At 41.8% G+C, this 25,459-nt stretch overlaps 1 protein-coding gene and 1 long non-coding RNA gene across 7 annotated transcripts in view; one reads left to right on the top strand and one right to left on the bottom strand.

Moving 5' to 3' along the window:
* Positions 1–1,867: 1,867 nt before the first annotated feature.
* Positions 1,868–6,150, top strand: LOC308582384. The gene is made up of 2 exons (XR_014005645.1): positions 1,868–3,150; positions 4,710–6,150. It is a non-coding gene; the product is annotated as an uncharacterized lncRNA (long non-coding RNA).
* Positions 6,151–6,179: 29 nt separating this feature from the next.
* The window catches only part of GULP1 (GULP PTB domain containing engulfment adaptor 1), a 168,060-nt gene continuing 148,780 nt past the window's right edge, over positions 6,180–25,459 (bottom strand). For 2 of the 6 annotated variants that reach the window (XM_081182110.1, XM_081182111.1), the window contains exons 9-12: positions 19,933–20,160; positions 15,088–15,226; positions 9,786–9,880; positions 6,180–6,303 (exon numbers count right to left, since the gene is read on the bottom strand). In XM_081182110.1, coding sequence (XP_081038236.1) covers positions 6,232–6,303; positions 9,786–9,880; positions 15,088–15,226; positions 19,933–20,160 — 534 coding nt within the window. In that variant the 3' untranslated portion in view covers positions 6,180–6,231. Of the gene's footprint in view, positions 6,304–8,103; positions 8,115–9,785; positions 9,881–15,087; positions 15,227–19,932; positions 20,161–25,459 lie in introns of all 6 variants that reach the window. The other 4 variants (XM_081182112.1, XM_081182113.1, XM_081182114.1 and 1 more) reach the window with 4 other exon arrangements.

Here is a 25,459-nt window from a genome sequence, read left to right as displayed (position 1 = left end):
AGTTTACTAAATCCATTTGCCCTCCTCGGGAGGGTGCCTTTGCAGGTTGGCCTCCCCTGTGAACCGGCCTATTGCAGGCGGGATCGTCCTCCTGCCGCCGAATTGGCCAATGGAGGGAGGAATTTAGGGGGAGTTGCCCTGGACGTGGTGCCAGCTGACCAGTAGTGGCACTTGACACCACACCCAGGGCAATGCCCGGCCCGCAAGGCCTTTCAGACTCTCTGTTGACGTGCTGGTTGTCCCACTCAACCTCCATCAGATTAGGGTTTTTTGCAGATGGTACGACCTTGCTATGGACTATGTCAGTCGTCAGATTTGGGGGCCGGGCAGGAATTTCCCCCACTTGTCTAATTGGCACTGCCGTTTGGATTTTCACCTACCTCATAGCGATCGTCACAACTTTGTAAGGCGGATAGGCATTGGGTAAGCCTAGTCTTGGTCGGACAGGAGGTTGTAGCCTCTGCTTGCCCCTCCACTGTTAAAAGTATCCAGGAGGAGTGGTTCCTGTCTGATTCCCACATGGGGACTAGGGCCATCCCAGTATGTTTCCGAGCACAATTCAAAGTGTTGGTGCTGACCTTTAAAGCCCTAAACGGCCTTGGTCCTGTATACCTGAAGGAGCATCTCCACCCCCATCATTCTACCCGGACACTAAGGTCCAGCGTCAAGGGCCTTCTGGCGGTTCCTTCACTACAAGAAGCCAAGTTACAGGGAACCAGGCAGAGGGCCTTCTCAGTAGTGGCACCCGCCCTGTGGAATGCCTTCCCTTCAGATGTCAAGGAGAACAACAACTACCAGACTTTTAGAAGACATCTGAAGGCAGCCCTGTTTCGGGAAGCTTTTAATATTTGATGCATTACTGTATTTTAATATTTTGTTGGAAGCTTCCCAGAGTGCCTGGGGAAGCCCAGCCAGATGGGCGGCTTATAAATAAATTATCATCATCATCATCATCATCATCATCCAACAGGGACCGCTTGGGGGATGCGATTTGCTGTAGGTCATAGGGCATCCCCCCACCACTGGCTTCACCCTTAGAAACACGGGTGGGAGTGACACGCACAGTTCCCTACCACAATGCCTATGGCCAAACCTTACCTCTGTAACCAATAAATTTGCGGCCTTATTTGCTCCCCAAACCAAAATGCTGTGTGACGTCTAGTTATTTGCACCTTAGGGAATGGGGTGGCCTCGCCAAGCAAGTGAGCATCATGGCTGAACTCTTTTCTCCCAGATCCTGGTCTGACACTCTTAACCGCAACACCGAACTGATTGATTTCAGTAGGTGGTAGGTTCATATGGGAATTGCAAACTGGAAAATGGCGGATTCTTGTGGAGTTGCAATAGAAGCAGTTATGCTTTTGCTGTATAGTCTTCTACTGTAATATTAGTGATGAATGGCTAGTACACTCATATACATATGGTAAGTATTAATACAACCATATATACTAATTCTCTCGAGTGTTCTCCCTTATATAAGCAAAATGCCACCACAAATGAGGTGTCAGCATGTTTTGAGGGGAAACCCAAGGTTTGCAGGTGTACAAAAACAAGCAAACTTTTTTGGGAAGACATAAGGAGACCAAAACAACCAAAAGTAGCAAGCAAACAGCTCAATGAAGACAGAGCAGTACCATTAGGCACAGAATACTTACACTCTTGCAGAAGCTTGGCCCCACTATTGCGCCTGCCTGGGGCCTCTGCCGGGGTGTGCCTATGCCCCTGGCACAGTTTGTGGGCGCCCAGCTCCTTCACTGGCAATTTTGTGTGTGCTCGGCCACGCAGGGCCCCAGGGCCTATGCACCCTTGGGAGTGGGGGAGGTGAACAGGAGTACTATGAACTGCAACATTTTGTTGCAGCCCCCATTTTTGTTGTTGTTGAGTTTTGTGGTTATTATTGTTTGGTCTTCGCTTTTATTTTATATTTACCGTTTTCTTTGCACTGCGGATCAGTATTAAATAAAAATTCTGTTCCACGAGACAAAATTATTTAAAACATTTATTCGGAGCAAAATTAAACAGACAGTTTGAGATTACATAGAAATACAAATTTCAACCAGAACACTAGAACCCCCTCGTTAAAAATGTACTTTCTCGCTGAATTAATTTAGGTGTCCTTGTACTGACGAGATCGGTTAGATCATATTTAGCATTTCGTAGAATCAACCCACGTAAAAATCAGTAAAACAAAGGTTTCTTAAAATGTGCAAATATTTTCTGAGTGTTTCGTTACCATCCGTAGTAAACGGCCCCTAAATATATGCTTATTACATAAAGCTTTTCTTTTTTAAAAGTACGATAAAAATACAAATTCTATTTGTTTTAAAAAGCCATTGATATGGCTACTAAACAACCTCGTTGTACAAATTGCAAAATACTATAGGACAAACAAAATTATAGATTTCTTTCTAGGAAACATAGTCTACTCTACTCATTAGTGATTCCATATATATATATGTATATAACTATATCGACAGACACATAGGCCATGATCCAAAGGACTGTTTGTGGTGTTTTGCATACACACTGCAAGTGTTTGTCCCACACCTTCCTACTGCAGCCACCATCCTTGCGTCTTCTCCAAGCAGTTTCTGAAATTCAGGCGACCCTCTGGAATGGTGTTCAGTGTGATGTGAGTGCCTGCATTCTTCCCCGTACATGTGCAGAAGCACTTTACGTACGCAGGCAGTTCTCTTTGGATCCTGTCCATAGATATAGGTATACATTCAGACCGATCAACGAAAAGAAGGAAGACTTAACACAATGCAAAAATAGGAAAGGCTCGCTGGAGCCGCAATGCCTAAGCAGATGCCTAACTTTAAGCAAGTGAAGAATCCCAGACTGTCCAGGCATCTGCTTAAGCGTCTTCTGAGGCTGGAACAAAGCTTTTAAAAAAAGGTAATAATATTGCATAAATGCATTCTATTTTCTGTGTAAACCTCACAATATAAGGTCAAAAGCTATTATTATTTTTCAACCCAAGTACCAGAAAACTAGTTCTTTTCTCCCCGTCTAAAAGATATAAGCAGTAAAATAATCTCTTAAGTGTCTTCTCTTATTTGTCCTTCGCATCCACCCTCCCCACCCCCCAAAAGTCTTTTCAGTGAAAGGATCCTTACAAGAGAGGAAACTCCCCCCCCCCCAATTATTGTATATACATATATATGTATGCAGGTTTTGGTGTCTTCGGGTGTCTTCCCGTGTAAGAGTTGGGGTGTCTAGGCGACGTTTCGACGAGGTCTCACTCGTCATCTTCAGGCTGGTGCTTTCGGCTTCTTGTTACTGGAACAGAGCAGGATCTCAGTGTTTGAGTTCCTATAAATACTGTTGAGGGGGTGTGGTGTATAGCCTCCAACGTTCTGGGCAGAGAGGAAGTTCCCAGGTTAGTGTGTCTTTTCTTCTTTTGTTCATTAATTACTTGAGGGATATCTTGAGTGATTTCTTGAGTGATATTCTGAGTACCACTTAGGAGGGTCATTAGGTGTGGATTAGTTGCTAAAGCTTTCGTGTCTTGACCTCTTGAGCTTGCGAAGAGTTTTTTCTGAGAAGATGGCTGTACTGCACTTAGTTGTGCTCTGGCTTGGCTTCGTGTATAGGGGCGAGCTGTGGTTTTGTGCCCTGTGCCAGCCAGATCTGTGTAGGGATTGCAGGGGGGTGCAGCATCCGGAGGTGCCACTATGGTTTGGCTACTGGATGGTGTCTGTAATTTATCTGTGGAGAGGGTCTGGGTTTGGGTCTGGTGTGGTTGATTGGAGATGGCGTTCTGTGTGCCTCTGGTTCTGGTGTCGGTTTTTGTGGGGAGGGCTATTTTCCAGATGTCTGGCAGGCGGGACGTATCGTCACGCTTGTTCATGTTGTGAGGGTGTTTCTCTATCTCGATGGCTTCCATGATTATTCTCTTGTGGTGGTGTTCCATGTTAAAGAGCTCTTTAACATGGAACACCACCACAAGAGAATAATCATGGAAGCCATCGAGATAGAGAAACACCCTCACAACATGAACAAGCGTGACGATACGTCCCGCCTGCCAGACATCTGGAAAACAGCCCTCCCCACAAAAACCGACACCAGAACCAGAGGCACACAGAACGCCATCTCCAATCAACCACACCAGACCCAAACCCAGACCCTCTCCACAGATAAATTACAGACACCATCCAGTAGCCAAACCATAGTGGCACCTCCGGATGCTGCACCCCCCTGCAATCCCTACACAGATCTGGCTGGCACAGGGCACAAAACCACAGCTCGCCCCTATACACGAAGCCAAGCCAGAGCACAACTAAGTGCAGTACAGCCATCTTCTCAGAAAAAACTCTTCGCAAGCTCAAGAGGTCAAGACACGAAAGCTTTAGCAACTAATCCACACCTAATGACCCTCCTAAGTGGTACTCAGAATATCACTCAAGAAATCACTCAAGATATCCCTCAAGTAATTAATGAACAAAAGAAGAAAAGACACACTAACCTGGGAACTTCCTCTCTGCCCAGAACGTTGGAGGCTATACACCACACCCCCTCAACAGTATTTATAGGAACTCAAACACTGAGATCCTGCTCTGTTCCAGTAACAAGAAGCCGAAAGCACCAGCCTGAAGATGACGAGTGAGACCTCGTCGAAACGTCGCCTAGACACCCCAACTCTTACACGGGAAGACACCCGAAGACACCAAAACCTGCATTCCTGTACCCGTGAAAATCTACGAAAGCAAATATATATGTATATATATATATATATAAATGTGTATACATACACACACACTTTAAAAAATGAGAAAAGTGATGGCAAATATGGAAACAGGAAGGAACAATTCCACTGGTGAATGCAAGAAATGCACAAACAAAACGTTCATTTATTGCTAGTTTGAAGGCTAGTGGAAGAAAAATACAGTGATGCTCAGGAATGGGCTTCTGCACAGAATTACAAATGACAACAGGATAACCTGTCCTCACCATTCTTCTCTGGGTTATTTGTTATCAAATGATGCACCCATAAATGACATGTACATTGCACAGTAAGGTTATTTGCCAAATGTATGATCCAAGCAGCTTTCATAGGGTTCCCACATGACCCAGCAGCAGAACTCCTTTGTGTGCTTCCAGATGATTCTCTAGGCTTCCAAGATCCTGAAGGATGTACTCTCAAACCCTCTGGAATTCGCAGAGGGCCTGACCTCAAAACATCGAGGGTGTCTTCTCTTAGCTAAAGCGTGTGTGCATAAGGCAATCTGAGCTGGATTTTTCCCGTTGTACGTAGCAACTTGACATGCACAACCTAGCAGTGACTTTTAGACTGCCTCCACTTGGAAATCAACAGGATTTCCAAAACATCTGTGTTGAGGAGTCAGCTATCGGACCCCCACCTCCTAAATATGCTTCTGAGTGCAGAAGAGCGCTTGTGTGCACATGTAAATGTGAAAATAGACTATCACTCGCCACTGAAAAACATAGCTTTTTGTGAAGCAGATTCCAAACGACAAACACCACCAGGAATGTAAAAATAACCTTATGCGCCTAATCAAAATTCTTAAAGCTAGGACAGGAATCTGTGGTTCCCCGGGTGTTGCTGGTTTTCAGCTCCGATCTTCCCAACGTGCTAGTTAGTTAGGGTTGATGAGAGTCATGTTAGTTGGGGCTGATGGGAGTTGGAGCCTGACAACATCTGAAGCACCTCAAATAGGTGATGCTGGGAGAGTAAACTGGAACTGCCTCCATCACTCCCTTTATGTTAAAGTGCAACCATTAATGTGGGAAAGTCTATGTGAAGAACCACAGAGCGCACTGCAGCTTGAATCATGGCCAGAAACAAAGATTTATGGACTGCGTGAACTGTGGCATGCAGTATCTGGGCAATTTTCAACAAAAATGTATGAACAGGGCCCTACATACTGGGAATGAAGAAAACAACTGAGGGGATTCTATAGCGTTGCATGAATAGTTCAAAGAACTTCACAGCACATGGTGAATTGTCATTGGGTGGCGGAAGATGACTAAGAAAGACAGCAGTGTGATTTCATTTTGGTTTCATATACACGTGTGACTTTTTACATTTGTACAGGGATAACACTGGAACCTATCTGGAGTTTCACAGAAGCAAACCTCACAAAAGTGAACAAGTTGAAAAAACATTTTTGGCACATTGACAGTATTTGTAATATGTTTTCAAACTTTCCCCCCCTCCCTCCTAAAAAAAAGAGATGGCGATATCTTTTCACGGTTCTTTTCCTGGCATCAGCACCTGCTGTCTAGAGGGTCAAGGCAAAATACTGTGCCTTCCAGAGTCAGTCCCATTTTGAACCCCTCCTGAAACAGAGGAAGAAAAACACAAACAAAGAAACAGGAAAGGGTGAGAAAATGCGGTATTTTACAAACGCCTATTGAGAAGTGCTCATTCTTATAACTGTGGAATTCACCTTAAAAAAAGAAAAGAAAGAAAGTCTGGCCATGCGGGAATAAGCTCTTTTGAGTTCTGTAATACATTCTCATCTGGATTGTTTCATAGAGAATGAAACTAATCTCTCTCTCTCTCTCTCTCTCTCTCTCTCTCTCTCTCTCTCTCTCTGTGTGTGTGTGTGTGTGTTTGTGTGACTGCTTTTTAAAAATTTAATGTGCTTTAATTACACACACACACACACACACACACACACACACACACGCTTTTGATGTTACTTCTATTGAGCCTTAAGCTGCCTGTTTCCACTGTCCCGTTAATTATAGATGAACAGTATGAATGACATTTACAATATATCTCACTATCTATATGAGAAAAGCACTCCCAGTTTGAGATCAGGGTCCCCATCAAATATCTGCCTAATGTGAAATTTAAAAAGTGAATTTGAACGTTTGCATTTTGTCAGTTTTTGGAGGTGGCGGCGGCGGCAGTGGAACATGTATGTAGCCTGCAAAAGTTGTGTGTGTGTGATGTGTCAAGTGTCAAGGTCGAACCCTGATTGAAAATATACAGTGGGTTGTGTCACATTCCACTGTATCAGGCTTGCAAATGGAGAAAAAGTATGCAGTTCCATTCTGAGCTGGAATGGATCTAGTTGGGTAAAGAACTGAGAATACGATGGCTCTGTTTTAGACCATGGCAGCGTAGACTGCCTTACGTACAAATTGGCAAGAGGCAACCTTCAAGATAAGGAGTGATTCTTGGCAAGATAGAGGTGCTTTCATAAGGGTTATTCCTGTGGGCTTCTAGGATTTCAGTTTGACCTATAAATCAAATATGCTACAAAGATGGCTGATTTGAAAGGTAGACCTCCCCTCTGGATAACAGTACTGGCTAGAGCTGAAGAATAAATAAGTATTCTTTTACTGAAAAAACAAAACAACAACAGAAGACACGTGCCTTGATTCAATTCCTTAGAGACCTACATGTAAAAAGCCTTATGTTTGGATGACAGAATTGGGAATGTGACTGTAAAGAATCAGTCCAATGCACATGCCTTCTATTTTCTGGGAAAGAATGCCTGGGGAAGGTAATATATACTTGTTGGCAAAGGGTCAGGTTTTAGCAAGTCAAAATACAAAGCAGATTCCTGGCTCATATCGGTGGTGGTGTGGCTCTTTAGCAATGCACACCTTTTTTTATCCATGGTGCATTTATCCTAATGTATGAAACTGTTCTTCCATCTCAGTGAATGGGGAGTGGGAAGAACATTGTGAATTAGGTCCCTATATGATCAAACATCTGCAGCAGTGTCTTTTTTAATACATATCATATGCATGGTTGAGGGCACTTCAAGTGCACATATACCCAGAGCACAGCATCCCCACAAAAGCTTGTATTTTACAGAAATGGTAGCCAACTTGCCTGCTCTGTCTGAAGTAATAACATTTCCCTTGAGTTTTAAAGTTCAGATTGAATAAAAGAACTCATTCTTACATAATGTGTATGTACAGCATAGTGAGCTATTACAGACAAAAAGTCAATACCTCTTTGAAAGGGGCCTGCATGAATTTCTCAAATTTTACCACATGAAAAATGAAAACGAATGGAAATCTAGCAATCTGAAGTGCTAAAGTTTAGCTCTCAGACATCAACGTTATTATACTTTATAGGACATGAATCGAAACTCATTAAAAAATATATATACCAACCATCGCTGACGCTGCACACCCACGAAAGCACAAAGAGACAGAAGAAATATTAGAGCTTCTGGCAGATTGGTTAACATCGGTAATAACATTTCTAATTTAAGCTACAATTCTATACACAATTACGTGGAACAAGTCTCATTGAACTCAAGAGAACTTACGCCCAAGTAGATATGCATAGGATTTTGCTCCTAGTTACAAATCTCACAAACAACTAAACCGAATAATATAAAATAATTGCAACTAAATTTATCTTTTCATTATTTCTTACAAAATATTCAGAAGTAAATATAAAGTTGATTGCAACCAAGTTCATTTTCTGAAGTAAATCTATTATAATTTCCCCACTGTTGAGATTGGAAAGGTATTTATGGTATTTCATCACACATAGATATAAATATTTTGTGCATGCACTTGGTATAGTTTGGTCTCACATGGTATACTGTCAAAAACCATGGGTATTGGGGTGAAAAAAGTGGAATAATGTTACAGAGGAGCTAAAAGGCAAGGTCTTTCTTGCCACTAGCCCTGCACCCAACTGGCCTGTACTGCCCTGTGTGTCAATGGATCAGGAAGAGTAGTGAGGGGATGGTGGAGGCCTAACCACTACACGGAGGTAAGCAAAGGCCAGTCAATGGGCAAAGATACCCGGCAGTGATGAAGAAAGATAGGCAAGGGGTCTTGTGGGTTTGAAATGAAGTGTGAGTAGCTGATTAACCATACACAGATAGGATGGGGTGACTAGAGAAGGGATCATGATGGAGAAATGTGTGGAGAAACCCAGCGGGCTACCATTTGTCATGTATTTGAGTGGGTGGGGATAGGTTTAAAGAAGTCCTGTTGGGCCTAAAGAACGTAGAAAGGCAGGCAACATGGACAATGAAGTGCTGGCATATGAAAGGAGGAGGAAGGGAAGAGAAGGAGACATTTTTTAAGGACTCCAAACGGCAAGAATCAAACCTGGTTAGGAGCCTAAGCAATATTATAGTTAGGCGAAGTGTGTTGTACCTTGAAAGAGCAAAATGTGTTTTACAGATAGATATTAAAGCTTGCTTGCAGTGAGTGCATTCTTCCTTGGTGGTCTTGTAGTGTAGTGATGGCCAAACTTGGCCCTCCAGCTGTTTTGGGACTACATTTCCCATCATCCCTGACCACTGGTCCTGTTAGCTAGGGATGATGGGAGTTGTAGTCCCAAAACACCTGGAGGACCAAGTTTGGCCATCACTGTTGTAGTGGTTACATTCAGATCTTCAAAACTGCACCCTCCATGTAGCCCACAAGGGATAAATAGTGCTTCTCTAGAGGAAGCATGAACAGTAATATTGACCCCATTTCCTCTGCAGAAGTGCTACAAAAGCTTATAGAATAAGCACTAAATCCTCTAAGGATTCTGAACACTGATTCACTTATTGCCAGTGTTGTTCTCCTTAGATGTTGTTGGGACTACCAGCAGCATGGACAGTGGTGATGGATGACGGAAACGGCACATGTGGAGAACCCCAGAAAAAGTACCTCTGCTTGAGATGGATAAACACTCTATTATTAACAACTGAATGAATCCTATTTCCCTCCCCCCCCCCCTTGCAACACAGGCCATGATCATGCCGCCTACAGCACAAACAATGTCCCCTGATATTTACATGGCAATAGAAACAACATTTTTGCAATGGCAAATGTTTTGTCACCTGCATCTCGTCTAGTTTGGATTGAATGTCTGGAGGGAAATCTCCTGCTCCGCAGCTAAAAGGGTCAAAAGGTTCTGCTCCAAAAAGGTCTCTCTCTAGAAAGAAGGAGAATAATAAAAAAAGGAATCAGCAACATATAAGAGGTGGAGTGTTTGGAAACTCAGACAGCTGGTGAAACTCTGGACTTGAGACTGCAAAGCGGCAAAATGTGCAACCAGTGTTCTGCTGTATTCTAGAAGGTCTGTACTAGATGGTTCGGTTGAGTCACCACTCTTGATCATTGTGTCTTGCCCCTCTGGAGAAGGAGTCATGAACTGGCAACCATTAATTTTCACTTCATTTCCCCCAAATTATTTTTTGAGAGGGCATCTCCACGAATTCCAGGCTAAATCTGTATGAAGCATAGTCATCTTCTTTTTTTAAAGCACACAGCCCCTGAAGATCATTCAGAAACTGAAGTGTGTGTGTGTGTGTTTTCTCTAAGTAGGACAGATATGCAGAGTAAGTTGTTCCAGCAAACAAGCCTCAGATCACCAGCTCATTAGTTTTGGTTACGACTACGCAGTGTTTCTTATCAAAAGATGAAGCTCAAGGGGGGGGAAATAATCCTTTGGCTTGCATTATATTTCTCTTACACAGAACTGAGCTAAATCAGAACAGCTGCTCAAAGGCATTCAGAACGGGCAGCTTCCAAAAGCCCCTCCAGGCATGATAGAGCATACCAGTGATGGGGAACATGTGGTCCTCCAGAAGTTGTTAGACTTCAGCTCCCAGCAGCCCAAGTCAGTACAGTCGATGACCAGCCCCTCTTAATCTTTGTGAAGTGGCAGGATTCACAGTGCAAGTTGAGTTATGCTATGGGCATGGATTGTGGACACTGGAAGTGCTGAAACAGTGCGTGTAATCCCAGCAATTAGGGACGATTTGCACGCTCAGAGAAAAGAAGGTAGCACATTGTTCCTGGGACTCTACCACATCAGAACATATTCAGGTGGTGGAAATCACCTGACTGATGCCCAGTGCATCCAAAAACATCCAAACCCCCAAAATTAGAATGCCAGAAAGCTCAAAGCAACTTCTTGCTCAATTGCTTCCTCCTTCTATTCTCATGATGCTTTAAATCTTTTGTTTCCCAAGTGTTACAGTTCAGATTATATTCTGCTTTAACTAGCTAGAGATTGACAAGAGAATTACAAAAAAAACATTTTTTTCTGATTAATGCACCTCTCATTTTTTAATATTAAAAATGAGTATTTGTCCCTTATTTGCAGATTTCCCGTTTGTCTCCTGTATTAATTTGTGGTGCACATCTATCCCTGTCATGCCTTTCACAGTGTAATAATTCCTATTCTAAAACAGGAGTGGATTTGTGGTATTTCAAACACTCCCAGAATGCATGACCATATCAAGTTGTTTTATAGATGAATTTCTCAACCACAATAATAACATAACAGAAGGAAGATTTATAAGGCAGTGCTTTATGTGTGGTTATGGAGTTTTGGGGGGCAAGGTCTTAAATCTGGCATTTCTGTTTCACACTTTAAAAGATCTGGACGTAATTGTTGCAGCTTCTAAAATTACTACTATTGGTCCATGACATATAAAATCACCTCGTGAAAATGCATTATAATGATAATATACTGGACTGCTAAATTCAGTAAAATACAGAGAGAGATTGATTTACCTATTACAAGAGGCAAGATCTTCCACTAAATAATGACTGCATTTTCCTTTTACAACACATGATTTGCCTATCTCAACAATCCTTACAACAGCCCTGTAAGGTAGGCTGGTACTACTTATCTTCATATTGCAGTTAACTGGGAAGAGCTCTAAGAGACGATGGCTGCGATATGCCACCTTGTGAGTGGGTTCAAGAGACGAGATTTCAGCCCACAGATCTGAGCAGAGGACTTTGCATTGCAAACTCTTTAAGCCAGCCGTTTTATTAGTGCTTTCATAAGATCCTGAAAGTATTATTGCCTCTTTCAGAACATTATTTTATGGTGGAGAATGCAGTACCTTTCCAGACTCTGAACTTGATTTTGAAATGTGATTAGCAATATTAGTTTCTAAATAGGTTCTTCTTTTGGTAATCTGTTATGAAAAATAAAGGGGTAAAAGAGAGGCACTCATGTGGACAGTGGAAGTAGTTGGGTTCAAATGTTTCTTTGAAGAAAATTTGATCTGCAGACCTCCTGGAAAGGCCATGAGTCTTACAGCACAAAGTAAAAAAATTGCCCTGTTGTTATTGGTGGCAATCAAACTATTTTCTAAGAAGGGAGTATAAGATTTCATTCATCTATTATCGGATTTTAGTTGCTTTTTTCCTATTGGGACACTTTGATCTCAGAAATATCCTCTTTGGCTTCAATACACATCAAAAGATGTCTCTTGGCATTGACAACGCAAAAGCCTAAAATAATTGCGGATTTCTCCCCTCGTTTTCAGCCATTGCAACTCCCCTGCTTGTTTCCCCCAGTAATTCCAAAAGGGCTGGAGATTTCCACTATTTTCCGGAAACATAAACTATACCTTTCCTTCGAGGTAATCAACCTCTGCTTTCAAGCCAGGCATCTATGTTTCTTGGGGTTAAAGGCACCACATAGTGCACAAACAGCTTGGAGTACTTCACATTCAAGATAATACAATTCACTGATTACTATCTGGGGAGATGAGCATATCAAGTCAGGTACAGAGCCCTGAACAACTTAGGTCCAACATTCCTTAAGGACTGCCTGAGCCCTTGTATCCCAGCCCAATCACTGAGATAATCATAAGAGTGCTGTTTACTGCTGTGATACAGTGGCCTGTTGGGCACATACCGTATTTTTCGCTCTATAAGACGCACCAGACCACAAGACGCACTTAGTTTTTGGAGGAGGAAAACAAGAAAAAAAATTATTCTGAATCTCAGAAGCCAGAACAGCAAGAGGGATCGCTGCGCAATGAAAGCAGCAATCCCTCTTGCTGTTCTGGCTTCTGGGATAGCTGTGCAGCCTGCATTCGCTCCATAAGATGCACACACATTTCCTCTTACCTTTTAGGAGGGAAAAAGTGAGTCTTATAGAGCAAAAGATACGGTATTTTTGTTGGTCTCACATTGTGGAATACTCCTCCAGCAAATTTGGCAGGCACCATCCGTTTTCAGGCGTCTCTTAAAAGACTTCATATATGCTGGCAGCCCTAGGCTGTTGTTTGAAATTTTCTGGAGTGGCCAGTCATTTTAATGATTATCCCATCTTGCTTTTAATGGTTTTTATATTGCTGTATACATCCCTGATATTTTATGGGAGGGTAGTATATAAATAAATTTAGAAAGACACAATAGGCTAATCTTTCAAGATTTCAATGGGCAATTTGTTCCCCCCAAAAATGTAAGCGGTAAAGCCTTAATTTTTAATTTTTTTTAAACCGGCCATCTTTGTTGACTTGGCTGTTTTGTGTTAAAAGCACAACGGATAGCATGACAAGAGCTGAACCAGAATTACTCACAAAATTACTAAACTATCATTTTCAACTTACAGTTAAACTAAGCTATGGTTTGTATATGAATGCACAGCATGCTGCAGAAATTGTGGGTCCTTCTCTGCTCCTGCTGCACTGCCAAGAAACAAGCCATAACACAAGCTTGTCCCTTGTTAGTCTTCCAAACAAACGAAGAGGAGTAAGCCAAGAACAAATATTGTTTACCACTCATTGTTTGTTTTCAGAGGACCACGGCTTGTCTCCTGGTAGAGTGGCAGCAGCAGGGGAGGAACTAAATGCCTGTGATTTCAGTAGTATGCGCTAGCGTGCTGTGCATTGAAATTCAAACCATAGTTTAGTTTCTTTTAAGAAGTGTGCATGCACACGAAAGCTCATACCAAGAACTAACTTAGTTGGTCTTTAAGGTGCTACTGGAAGGAATTTTTTTATTTAGTTTCTTTGTAATTTAAGGTGACACATGGACCTTGCAGTTATCTCTCATATTTGGAAATGCTGCATCACAGGGTGGAGAGAAGCTACCCTCTTTCGGTGATTCTTTGGCAATTCTTATACAGTTGTACCTTGGAAGTCGAACGGAATCCGTTCCAGAAGTCCTTTCGACTTCCAAAACGTTCAGAAACCAAAGCGCGGCTTCCGATTGGCTGCAGGAAGCTCCTGCAGCCAATCGGAAGCCCTGCCGGACGTTTGGGTTCCAAAGAATGTTCTCAATCCGGAACACTCACTTCCGGGTTTGCGGCGTTTGGAAGCCAAAGCATCCAAGTACCAAGACATTCGGGATCCAAGGTACGACTGTAATGAAATTTGTGCCCCAGTTTAAACAAGTCTCACTTGCAATGGCCCTCAGTGGTAAGGAGAGTTAGCCAAACCTGACTGCTTTTGATGACATCTGGTGATCAAGGAGAAATGATGGCACAAAATCGGTTTGAAGTAATGGGTGTGGGTGTTCAATCAAAGCGGAAATTGATCTGGAGGGAGGTGGGGGGAATTTACATTGCCAAAATCATTAGTTGTACCCCCAACGATAAGAAAACTATTGAACATTTGGTACCATCCCACTTATACTTAATGTTAACGAAGTTAATGTTAACTATATTACCGGATAGCCGTAGAAATTATTTGATAGTTTGGCTTTGTGAGGGAGTAATTACAGACACTTGGTCATAGTTACCAGGGTTAAAATAATACTGGCAGATCCAGCAACGCTTTACTTCTTCTGAGATGTTTCCCAAAAGAACCACATAGGTGGTTCTGAAGTCGAGTGTAAACTACTTTAATCTTTCCATGCGGGATTTGATAGGCACAGGTTTTTCTGTGTGTTCCCCTGTGTGTTCCTTCTTTAGCCACTGGAATATGAGATTGCCACCACATTTTCTTTTCGGCATGGGGACACACACAAAAAAGGTGCGGTACTAGTTGAGTCACGGCTGAAGTGTCACAACGAAGACCGTAGAAGTATTTTCCTGAAGTTAACACGGGACTAAAACATATCCTCAGATTGCTTTTGTGCAATATGAAACAATAGATCCAGTCCCCTAGTTAGTACATATATAGTTGAACGCCTGCTTAGTTTTAACAGCCAAAAGGGGACAAGCAAACGTTTACAACAAACATGCTATTTTAATTCCTGCCTTGAGTGGAGTTATTACTTGAACATATGAAAGGGTCACAGGATGCCCCCCAAACACCCAAACTCTCAAGGAACAGGAACACTGCGAACCCAGCACTATCATTTTTAAATGCGTGGTTTCCGAAAACCGTATTTGGCTTAGTATGAAGATGAAAACAAATCAGGTCAGTTCATTACAAAACTTACTGATCTCTGCAGATCTACTGGGCACTGGAGGAGGCTGTGTGCCATTGCGAGTAGGTGTTGATGACTGAGGGGATATGGGAGAAAAGGGAACCATATCAAAGATGTCAGTGGAGGGTGATTTAGGTGTCACACTGCCTGCCTACAATAAGGACAATAAACATTAGGGCAAAATTTCACATGACAAAAATCACAATATTGAACTTTTTTTTCTTTTCGCATGCAATGCAGAAGATAAAAAGCTACGTTTTCGAACAGAAGAGGGCATGCAAAAAACAAAAGAGCTGATATGAGAAATTGGCATTTGCAGCCTGAGGTTTATGAAACATGCTAAAGCCTTCAGTCACGCACCAACCAACCAGTATTGTAATACTTTCACAGTTTTAGCGTATCTGGTGTATCCAGAATTGAATGACTTTTAGATACAAAAGAGTTGGGGGGAATATGAACGCATTTGAATGGAGAGAGAGATAATGCCCATTTATCGGGACAGTTGGCTATACATCAGAACATACAGAACTAGCGTCTGAAATGAAGAGATAACGTATCAGTTTTGTTTTATTACCTCTTGTGTCATAATAGGATTAATATTCTGCAAACCTGACATAGCAGTTGCTCTAAACACTGAGAAACCATTATGTAATAAAGCAGTAATTTGGATGAAAACACATTAAGGACCATGAATATATTGAAACTAACTTTTTTTAAAAAAAATAAATAAATGTTCAGCTTGGTACTATAGAAACCTCATCACTAAAAAAGCCTAGAAATTCTGGTCAGCTTCAGGAAAGTATAATTTGCTGAAAATATACTTTTCTGTCGGATTAAGATTAATAGCCACAGTCAATTCACCATTGCTATCCAAGTAAAAATGCTTTCCTAAGAGGAAAATATGCAGCAATAACATACAGAAAGCAGAGAGATATGCATAAGATAATCTAAGTAAGCTTTCCCATTACAGGGAGCTAACAAGCAACTTTGTTTTATTGACAATGCAGAAAAAATATCCCTAACAGAAAATCCCAACTATGTCTCAAATGTTATGCATAACAATCTGGTTTGGTTATACTGATATTATAATGGAACAAGGCTAACTGGACGTACAATGACCAATTATCTTCACATTGTAATGGAATAGATTGATGTCAGTGCCATGTTTCTAGAGGTGATGTCTTTCTTCCCTCTTGCCATGCAAGGCTTCTTGATATGTGTTTTAGCGGGTGGTTAGATACACTCAGCGTCTCTCTCTTTTTTTTGTTCCTGCATATTAACAGTGTTCATACATCACTTAGTTTTGGGTTGTATCTAATGGTGCCCTTCCATAAATGGAAGGAGTCCTTCAATTTATGGAAATAGCCTTGATGTAGTGGAGCCTCCAGCCTTCTCCTTGTACAATGGGTTCCCTCCAGTCATCTCCTCATGCCCCACCCTGCCCATGAGTTTGGGTGGTTGTGCTGTTCAGAGCACCCCCGGAACTGCACAAAGGGGTGGGGGGAAAGGAGAAGGGAGATGGTTCTGTCTGGCAAGCCAAAATGCTTGTGCTGATGCAACAATCGGAAGAATGTTACGTTGAATTTCTCCCAGAGAACCTTAACGCTTCTTACCACAAATATGCTTATAACAATAAAAAAAAATTGAACAAGCCTTTTGTGTTCACACACAAGCATCACACACGCTCCTTCCGTGATAGCCAGCCACTGGCCTCTTGTACTATCTGTCCAGAGTTACAAAATGATGGAAAGTTTTGTTCCTGGGTCACAGGCAGAGAGAGAGGAACTTGCATTTTCTATAAAGGTTGGTTTCAATAGGAAGGATAAGCCTGGCATCTTAGAGGTAAGTTTGGAGAAAGGTTCAGAGTATTCCTGGTTCTAGTTCACCTATGTTCATAAGGTGCTCTGTCCCTCCAGATGTTTTGGGACTACAACTCCATATCATCCCTAGCTAACAGGAACAGTGGTCAGGGATGACGGGAGCTGTAGTCCCCAAACATCTGGAGGGCCGAGTTTTCCTATGCCTGGCCTATGCATTCCCAGACTCTCCAGCATCTTCTAATTGAAGTTTATAGCGTTACGGTATTCTACTGGAAAGAAATCACCCATGACAAATGACTACACATATTCCCTCAATTTTTTTTCAAATCGCCAGCAGCTAGTCTGCAGAGCATGGTGAAGTCACTTAGTCTTCCAACTTTGCTTGCTGACTTCAGCTGGATGGCTGCTAAATTGCAGCTGGCAAGAGGACTCTCTAGACTTTGAGGCAAGCTAGGTTCTTCTGCAAGCTGAGCATTCTCTGCTGTTATTTTCCGCAATGTACTTTACCCTGTCTTTAAGAAGGGAGGCCTCCTATGCAGCAAAGCTAGTCCTCCTATTGGTTTTGAATTTGGAACTGAATGACTATCATACAAAGGTTAGAATGCACTACTTAGAACTGTCTTAATAATGCCTAGAATAGTTACAACAAAATAATCTCTAAAAGCTCGTGCACTCTTGAAATTAGAAGTATCTTCTAAAGGTGGAAGCTGTGGTCCAACAACATCTAACACCTGTTAGCCACCCATTTTAAACACATTGAAGAAACATGAATATAACTGGCAGACAAACTGATTCTGCCTTTATGCACCATGGATAATAAGTATCACTTCTTAATCACCTAAAAACAAGGCACTGTACCTTGCTGGACTTTACAGGTAAACACCATGTTCTGTATATGTAGGAGTCTTTCCATGTAACAGATTTGCCAAATTTTGATCCAGATAATGCAACCTGCCCAATTTGTTTGTACATAGTTACTATGTACTTTGTTTCCTTCTCTGAGTTCTCTGAAAAAAAGCCAATGCATTCCTCTGTCTCTGCAACTAATATATTAGCTGCTTATTAACTCAGAACTGTTGTGATAAACACACTCAGCTTTTGCTGAAAGTGAAATATATTGATGGATAGCATTTGGATACTGTAGAAGCCATAGGCTCTTAATTTATAATAAAATCCTGCTAGTCCACCCATCATAGAAGTTTAGCCATCAAATGTTGGCCTTTGGTTGTGTGAAGAACAGATTCCATCAGGAGTTATGACAGGATTATGACATCACAAGCCTTATGTGGAATCAGTATGGATTATTTTTACTTGGCTAATTCATTTTTGGATTTCACACACACAAAAATCCAAACCCAGACATTCCAAACGATTTTTTAAAAGCTGAAGCCCATCACAAAAAATAAGTTCTTTTTTATTCCCCACCTTCATCTGACAAATTTGCAGTAAATTATGGGCAACATGCATAACAATCTCCTATTGAAAATCAATGAGTCTTGAATGTTTTTGACTCTGGGCTGCTCTGAATGGCCAGGATCTAAAGAAACTAGCTGTCAGTGAACCAACAGTGCATCCCTAATGGTTTCTTCTGCACCAGAAGTCTCCTTCACAACAAGACAAAAGGTTAGCTGAACATGACTAACTTGCCCCACTGATTCCAATGAAGCCAAGTTCAACTAGTTTAGTCTGGACCTGAACAAAACTGTTTTTGGACCTGAAAAAGAAAAAAAATCCTAAAATATATTGCTAAACACACACAAGTCCTTGAGTAAGGCTAAAAAAACTATTGGGATTCTGGCCATTGCAACTGATTTCATCCTTAAATGAATGCAGAAGTTATAAATAGGTCTCTTACTAATAAATGCAGAAAGTATAAATATATGCTATAAGGAATAAATTGTTACAACAGAAAATCTACACAAGGCAGTTAATGGAGAAAGAAGATTCCACCTAAACATTAGGAAGAACTTCCTGACAGTAAGAGCTGTTCGACAGTAGAATTTGCTGCCAAGGAGTGTGATGGAGTCTCCTTCTTTGGAGGTCTTTAAGCAGAGGCTTGACAACCATATGTCAGGAGTGCTCTGATGGTGTTTCCTGCTTGGCAGGGGGTTGGACTCGATGGCCCTTGTGGTCTATTCCAACTCTATGATTCTATGGAATTACAGATCTTTGCAGAGTGAGAGAATCAATCAGTAACATCTGAATCTCTTAAATTAGTTTTTTCCCATTCACTTATTGCAATTAAATAGTATTTCCTTTTGTTTCTCTCAGGAACACCAATCATAATAAGAGAACTGATCTTTGTTTTGAAATAAATGCATACTTGCACTAATGATCATGAGAAGCATTTTTATTGGGTAAACCCATGCAAAAAGCCATGTTTGCCAAGGACAGCCAATTGCTAATTGCAAACAGAAAGAGAAGGTTGTATCAGCCCATTCTTATGACCAGGAAGCATGTTACAGCTCATCTTTGGGATAAACAATGGGCATTCTTCATTTTGCACAGAGTTTAAACACACTTCAATAAAATCAAGTGCTCTACATTGCCTACCACATCTCCTACTGACTTCCCACATTTTATTTAAAATTTTATGCTGTCCAATCACAATTCTTCAGAGATTGTAAGCTTTGCATTGTGAACCTGTAGACAGGGTTCATCTTTCACTTTCTCTATTGGTAATTAACAGTTCCCATTTTTTTATGCTACAAGGCTGGAATTCTAAACAAAGCCAGTAACCTTGACACTTATTTTTATGTCAGTGCATTTGGGATTGAGGTATAAGAATTCCATTTGCTTTCTCAATTTAACCAGACAGACCAAATAATATAGACCAAGCTTATCCTTAAGCGTTTTTAAAGGAGAGTCAATTTCGGTATGCCGAACATTTCTGCACTGCTCAGAAGTAGACAAAATGCTTCTGGCCTGTCCTTTAACCACTGTACAAAATGTAGCACTTTGATACAATTCATACACAACAAAGAAAGGAAGGTTGATTTTTTTTTTTTTTTTGACTGTTTGTGCCCAGCTGGATTACACGAGGTCTTGGGATGCTGTGTTCATGGACTGGCTTTGGAAGACCACTTTTGGTAGGTGGTGGTGTTAATAGTCCAGATGAGTGTCTGGAGTCAGGAGAGTTCATAGGAGTTAGTGTAATGGAAGAGATATCTAAACAAGGAGCAGAATCCTCATTGCTACACCAGAAAAAGGTGGTGGGTCTTTGAAACATGTCATGTTCATAATCAGACTCTATGTGCAGCAGCAGCTGTAAAGGAATCACAGAAAGAGAAATATATATTCTAAGGAGTGAAAGTGGTAAGAGAAGGGAAAGAAAAAAAAGAGCACAAAAAATTTGCTTGTAAACCAATATTCCACAATATTAGGAACAAAAAGTGAACTTCTTTTTTTCTTACATCGCAGCAACAATGAGTAATCAGGCAGAAGCAAATTTAACATCTCCCTTAAAAATCACTGCAGATATTACAATTTTAAAATCATGTCTTCTATGTCCTGAAAAATATCCCCATGCGCCAAATATGCTTGGAAATATCCATGTCTGCAATTGTTTTGGCATATAGTAGGCACACATGTTTGCGTGGTTAAAGCACAGCCCAGCATTTTGTGTATTGAGTATAGCTTCACAAACCATTTCTCTCTCACCAAGCACTCATACAACACAAACTTCCTACAAGCTTCACATTGAGTAGGTTATCTTGGCCCCACACAGGCTTTTGTGGGGGGCTGTTTTCCAAGCACACAAAACTCCAGTGAGCAAAGTGTTGGAGCTACTGAGTGGTGCTTGTATTAACAAGGCCCTTAACAACTTAGGACCTAAATGAAAAGGGCAGTTTCTCCCTTAACGATCTGCCCCATGTGATATTCTGAAATAAAGTTTGTGGTGGCACAGGAATGGGCATTCTCAGTACAAGTAGCCTCTAGAATGCCCTCCCTCCAAAATTTGATTGTTATCAACTATTTCAAGCTTTCGATACCAATTAAAGACTTGGTCTCTGTACTTGGTGCTATCTACGGTATTATGGATTCTAACAAGTACTGTTGTACGATATTGTAAATGAAGCATCTGTTTACAAATACTAGCACTATACAATAAACTGAAAGTGCCACAAGGTTGAACATACTTAAACTTGGTTACATGGCCAATTAAACAATATATAGCCTTTTAAACTGGGGGGGGGGGGACGACGTTTATCTAGTTTCTTCTTATGAATTTTTGTGTTTTTATATTGCAAACCAACCTGTGAGTCATCCTCAGATGAAGGGTGGTATAGAGTTGTTATCAATAAATAAATCAATAAAAATAATGTCTACTCTGCTGGTACTATATATATATTTAGATTCTTGATGTGCTATTGCTTGCTATGGAGTTTACTGGCAAATGGGATCCTCTTCAACGACGGTCCTGCTTGCACACAGGACCTTGGGCTGGGCAATGCCCGGACCTCGCTGGGATGGCCCCACGATCATGCCAGGCTTATTAGCCAATCAGAGTGGAGTGATTGTGGGACCTATTTAAGCGGCAGCTTGATGTGGCTGAGGCACTTGCTTCACGCTGCTGAACACCCCTGCCCATAGCTGTCAACCTTCCCTTTTTTGGTGGGAAATTGCCTTATTCCAGCGCTGTTTCCCGCTGCTATCCCGTATTGTTAGATATCCCATAGACTGTCCCCAGGACAGGTGAGGCTGCTGATCCCTTATTTCCGAGGCTGCTGTTCCCTTATTTTCAAATCTGAAAGTTGACAGCTATGCCCCCGCCCCTTCTTTGGTTTGAGTGCTTTGGCCTTTGGTTGGTCACCTGTCTTGTGTCAGGGTAGGAATTTTTCCATTTGGCAGATTGGCACTGGCCACTTGGTTTTCGCTTGCCTCTCGGCAATTGTCACAACTTTGTAAGGCTCAATGATGTGTGTGGGAGGGAGGGGCAGCCATCACCTGCCCTTCCATAAAAAGGGTATTTCGTTAAAGGAATCTGGGGGTCTTGGATCGTGTCTGAAGTCCACTTGAGCGGCTAGGGCCATGCCAGGACCACAGGAACCCTGGGGTGAGCTTCAGTTGGTCTTCATCGACGTAGTAATATAATAATAATAATAATAATAATAATAATTTATTATTTATAACCTGGTTTCCCCAGTCACTCTGGGTGGCTTCCAACAGAATATTAAAATACAATAGTCTATTAAACATTAAAAGCTTCCCTAAACGGGGCTCCCTTCAGATGTCTTCTAAAAGTCTGCTACTTGTTTTTCTCTTTGACATCTGGTGGGAGGGCGTTCCACAGGGTGGGTGCCACTAACGAAAAGGCCCTCTGTCTGGTTCCCTGTAACTTGGCTTCTCTCAGCAAGGGAACCGCCAGAAGGCCCTCGGCACTGGACCTCAGTGTGCGGGCAGAACGATGGGGGTGGAGACGCTCCTTCAGGTATACTGGGCCGAGGCCGTTTAGGGCTTTAAAGGTCAGCACCAACACTTTGAATTGTGCTCGGAAACATATTGGAAGCCAGTGTAGGTCTTTCAAGACCGGTGTTATGTGGTCTTGGCGTCCTCTCCCAGTCACCAGCCTAGCTGCCACATTCTGGATTAGTTGTAGTTTCCGGGTCACCTTCAAAGGTAGCCCCACATAGAGCGCATTGCAGTAATCCAAGCAAGAGATAACTAGAGCATGCACCACTCTGGTGAGACAGTCTGCAGGCAGGTAGGGTCTCAGCCTGTGTATTGGGTGGAGCTGGTAGACAGCTGTCCTGGACACAGAATTGACCTGCGCTTCCATGGACAGCTGTGAGTCCAGAATGACTCCCAGGCTGCACACCTGGCCCTTCAGCGGCACAGTTACCCCATTCAGGACCAGGGAGTCCTTCACACCTGCCCGCCTCCTGTCCCCCCATAACAGTACTTCTATCTTGTCAGGATTCAACCTCAATCTGTTAGCCGGCATCATAGCTCCATCGTTTGGTGTTTACCCTTCCAAACGTCCTGCTGGGTGGGCAGGAGTCAGTTATAGTTTGCCAATGCCTAAGCCAATACCGCTCACATTGTGTAATCAATAAAGTTGTGGCCTCAATTTTGCCCATCAACCTTTAAACTAAAACACGTGAATTTATTTATATGGGGGGTGTCCTGGGGCCCTCAAGGCGCAATTAATTGCAACCTGCTCTGGGATCACCTTATATAGAAATATTTTAAATGAGCTCTTATTGTTTAAGCTCTTCTTGTGTTATAAAAAAGTGAACTTATTATATGGAAGCAATAAATCATACTGCCTTAGACTACTTAGGCTCGAATGCTAGAAAGTGCCTCTGATTTAATGCCAAAGCAAATCCTAAAAATGAACAGCACACACAGAGAACACAAATCCTACTTATGAACCCAAGCTGCTGATGGTAGGAAACAGGCAAGAATCCCACAGAATTCAAGCACAATGCACCATTGTGTACACTCAGCAATTCTTGACATCTCTGCCCATGACTAACACTTTCACTGGTAGGGAGACTGAGCAAAACACGCAGCTAGGAATGTAACCAGGAATGAAAACCACATTATAATAATCATGGTACAACTCCTACATAATTATTCAGGAAATGGTAAAAACAGCATTAATCTATATTACATACAAATCTGTCTTTAATGGATATGTTACAATAAGTAGGTTAGGTTTTAATAAAAAAGACAGTTTGGGAAATAATTCTAAATTTAAAACATTTGCACTTAGTTTGTGGAAAATCAAGGAAAGGCATTAATAAAAATGAAAACCCTCACATAACATCCTGAGTTCACGAGACCAAAATCCTCAACTCACTAATTTTTTGGTCCAAATAAATATATTGCCCAACTGCAGATTTCTTCTTGTGAACCAACATGGATCCTTCTCCGCTTTAGTTGAGAGAGGCATTTTGACTTTCCCCCTTCCGCTCTCATGGCTTGAAATGTTCATCTACACAAAGCTGGCTAAGATACATAGTTCGGAGAAGAAACAAACTGTTGCCATGGCAAGGTTAAACTCAAATTGACTGCTTTGATCAGTGGAATTGGCACTACTACAGTTGCCATATAATACTCAGCATTTTGGTAATTTAGAAGAAGAGGAGGAAGAAGAAGAGTTTGGATTTGATATCCCGCTTTATCACTACCCTAAGGAGTCTCAAAGTGGCTTCCCAGATGGGTGGGGTATAAATAGTAATTTTTTGTTGTTGTTGTTGTTACACTTTGCCGATACCTTCACTGTATTCTTTTCAGCATCTGCTAAAAATCTTCATATCCAGATGTTTAAGGAAGTTGAGGTAATTTTAACCCGCTTTAGTATTTTAACTTTTGCATGTTTTAAGGTAGTGTTGTATTTTTTTTCTTTATTTCATTGTTCTATCTTTTGTAAACCGCTTTGAGGCCCTTTTTTAAACACTCAAGCAGTGTTAATAGCGCAGTCTTCTTCAGGAAAAGAAGAATAGCTTTACTGAGTTATAACTTGTTTGCAAGTAAACAGCATAGTGAACAGAAGATTTAAACTAGCTTCAGAGCATACACAGAGTACAGGCTTCACTGAGCACAGGCTCCATGCCTAAGTCAGGCTTCACACACACACTGAATCCACCCCACTCAGGCCCCACTGAGTCTTCCTGCAAGCCGATACAAACATTTATACAGAGAATGAGTTACAGTGATTCTGCATGCTGAGTGATTCTGCAGCTTTTCAGCATTTCACAACATTTCTAGACTCCTTTACTGCTTCCTTTTACTGCTTCTGCTCTCAAATACCTTTGTCTCATGACAAATACAAGAAGGTAAAGGTAAAGGATCCCTGACAGTTAAGTCTAGTCACAAACGACTCTGGGGTTGCGGGCCTCATCTCGTTTTACTGGCCGAGGGAGATGGCGTTTGTCCGCAGACAGTTTTTCTGGGTTATGTGGTCAGCATGACTAAGCTGCTTCTAGCGAAACCAGAGCGGCGCATGGGAACGTTGTTTGCCTTCCCGCCACAGTGGTACCTATTTATCTACTTGCACTGGCGTGCTTTTGAACTGCTAGGTTTGCAGGAGACTTCCCCCCGCCACTTCCTTGTGAGCAAACATCAATGAACTTTTCAAAGTGGACTGAATCTCAAATCATGTGTTTTGCTACCAGCAACCTTGGCTCCTCTCCTCAGTTCATTTGAGGACAAGAACATTATCTTAACTTTCCTCTTGCTTTGTAGAATATTACAGGGAGGATGCTTCCCAACAAACTTTCATCTGGAGTAGAATTTTTGCAATAGTGATAAGTTCCAACACCTTTATTTGGGGGTGAGTGGGGAGGAAAATAAAGGGGTGTGTTTTGATTAGTGGAAACCTACGCTTAAGATCAGGAACTCTAGACAAAAACAAAGCAAAACTCCCTGAAAATGGTGGAATTAGTTGAACCAGGAATGAGCAAAAGGCCTACCAATTACATCATGGCACTGTAGCTCTGTCTCAATAAAAGAACGAGGAGTCAGAAATCCCTATGAGAACATCTTGGGACAAATCACTGCCTGCAAACTGTCCGATACTAGTTTAGGTATTTGCTGGTAGATACATTTATGATAAA

The sequence above is a fragment of the Podarcis bocagei genome (assembly GCF_964188305.1).
Source record: "Podarcis bocagei genome assembly, chromosome: 1".
Taxonomy (NCBI): domain Eukaryota; kingdom Metazoa; phylum Chordata; class Lepidosauria; order Squamata; family Lacertidae; genus Podarcis; species Podarcis bocagei.
Note: the sequence above shows the minus strand (reverse complement) of the source record. Positions and strands in the feature narration are given on the sequence as shown.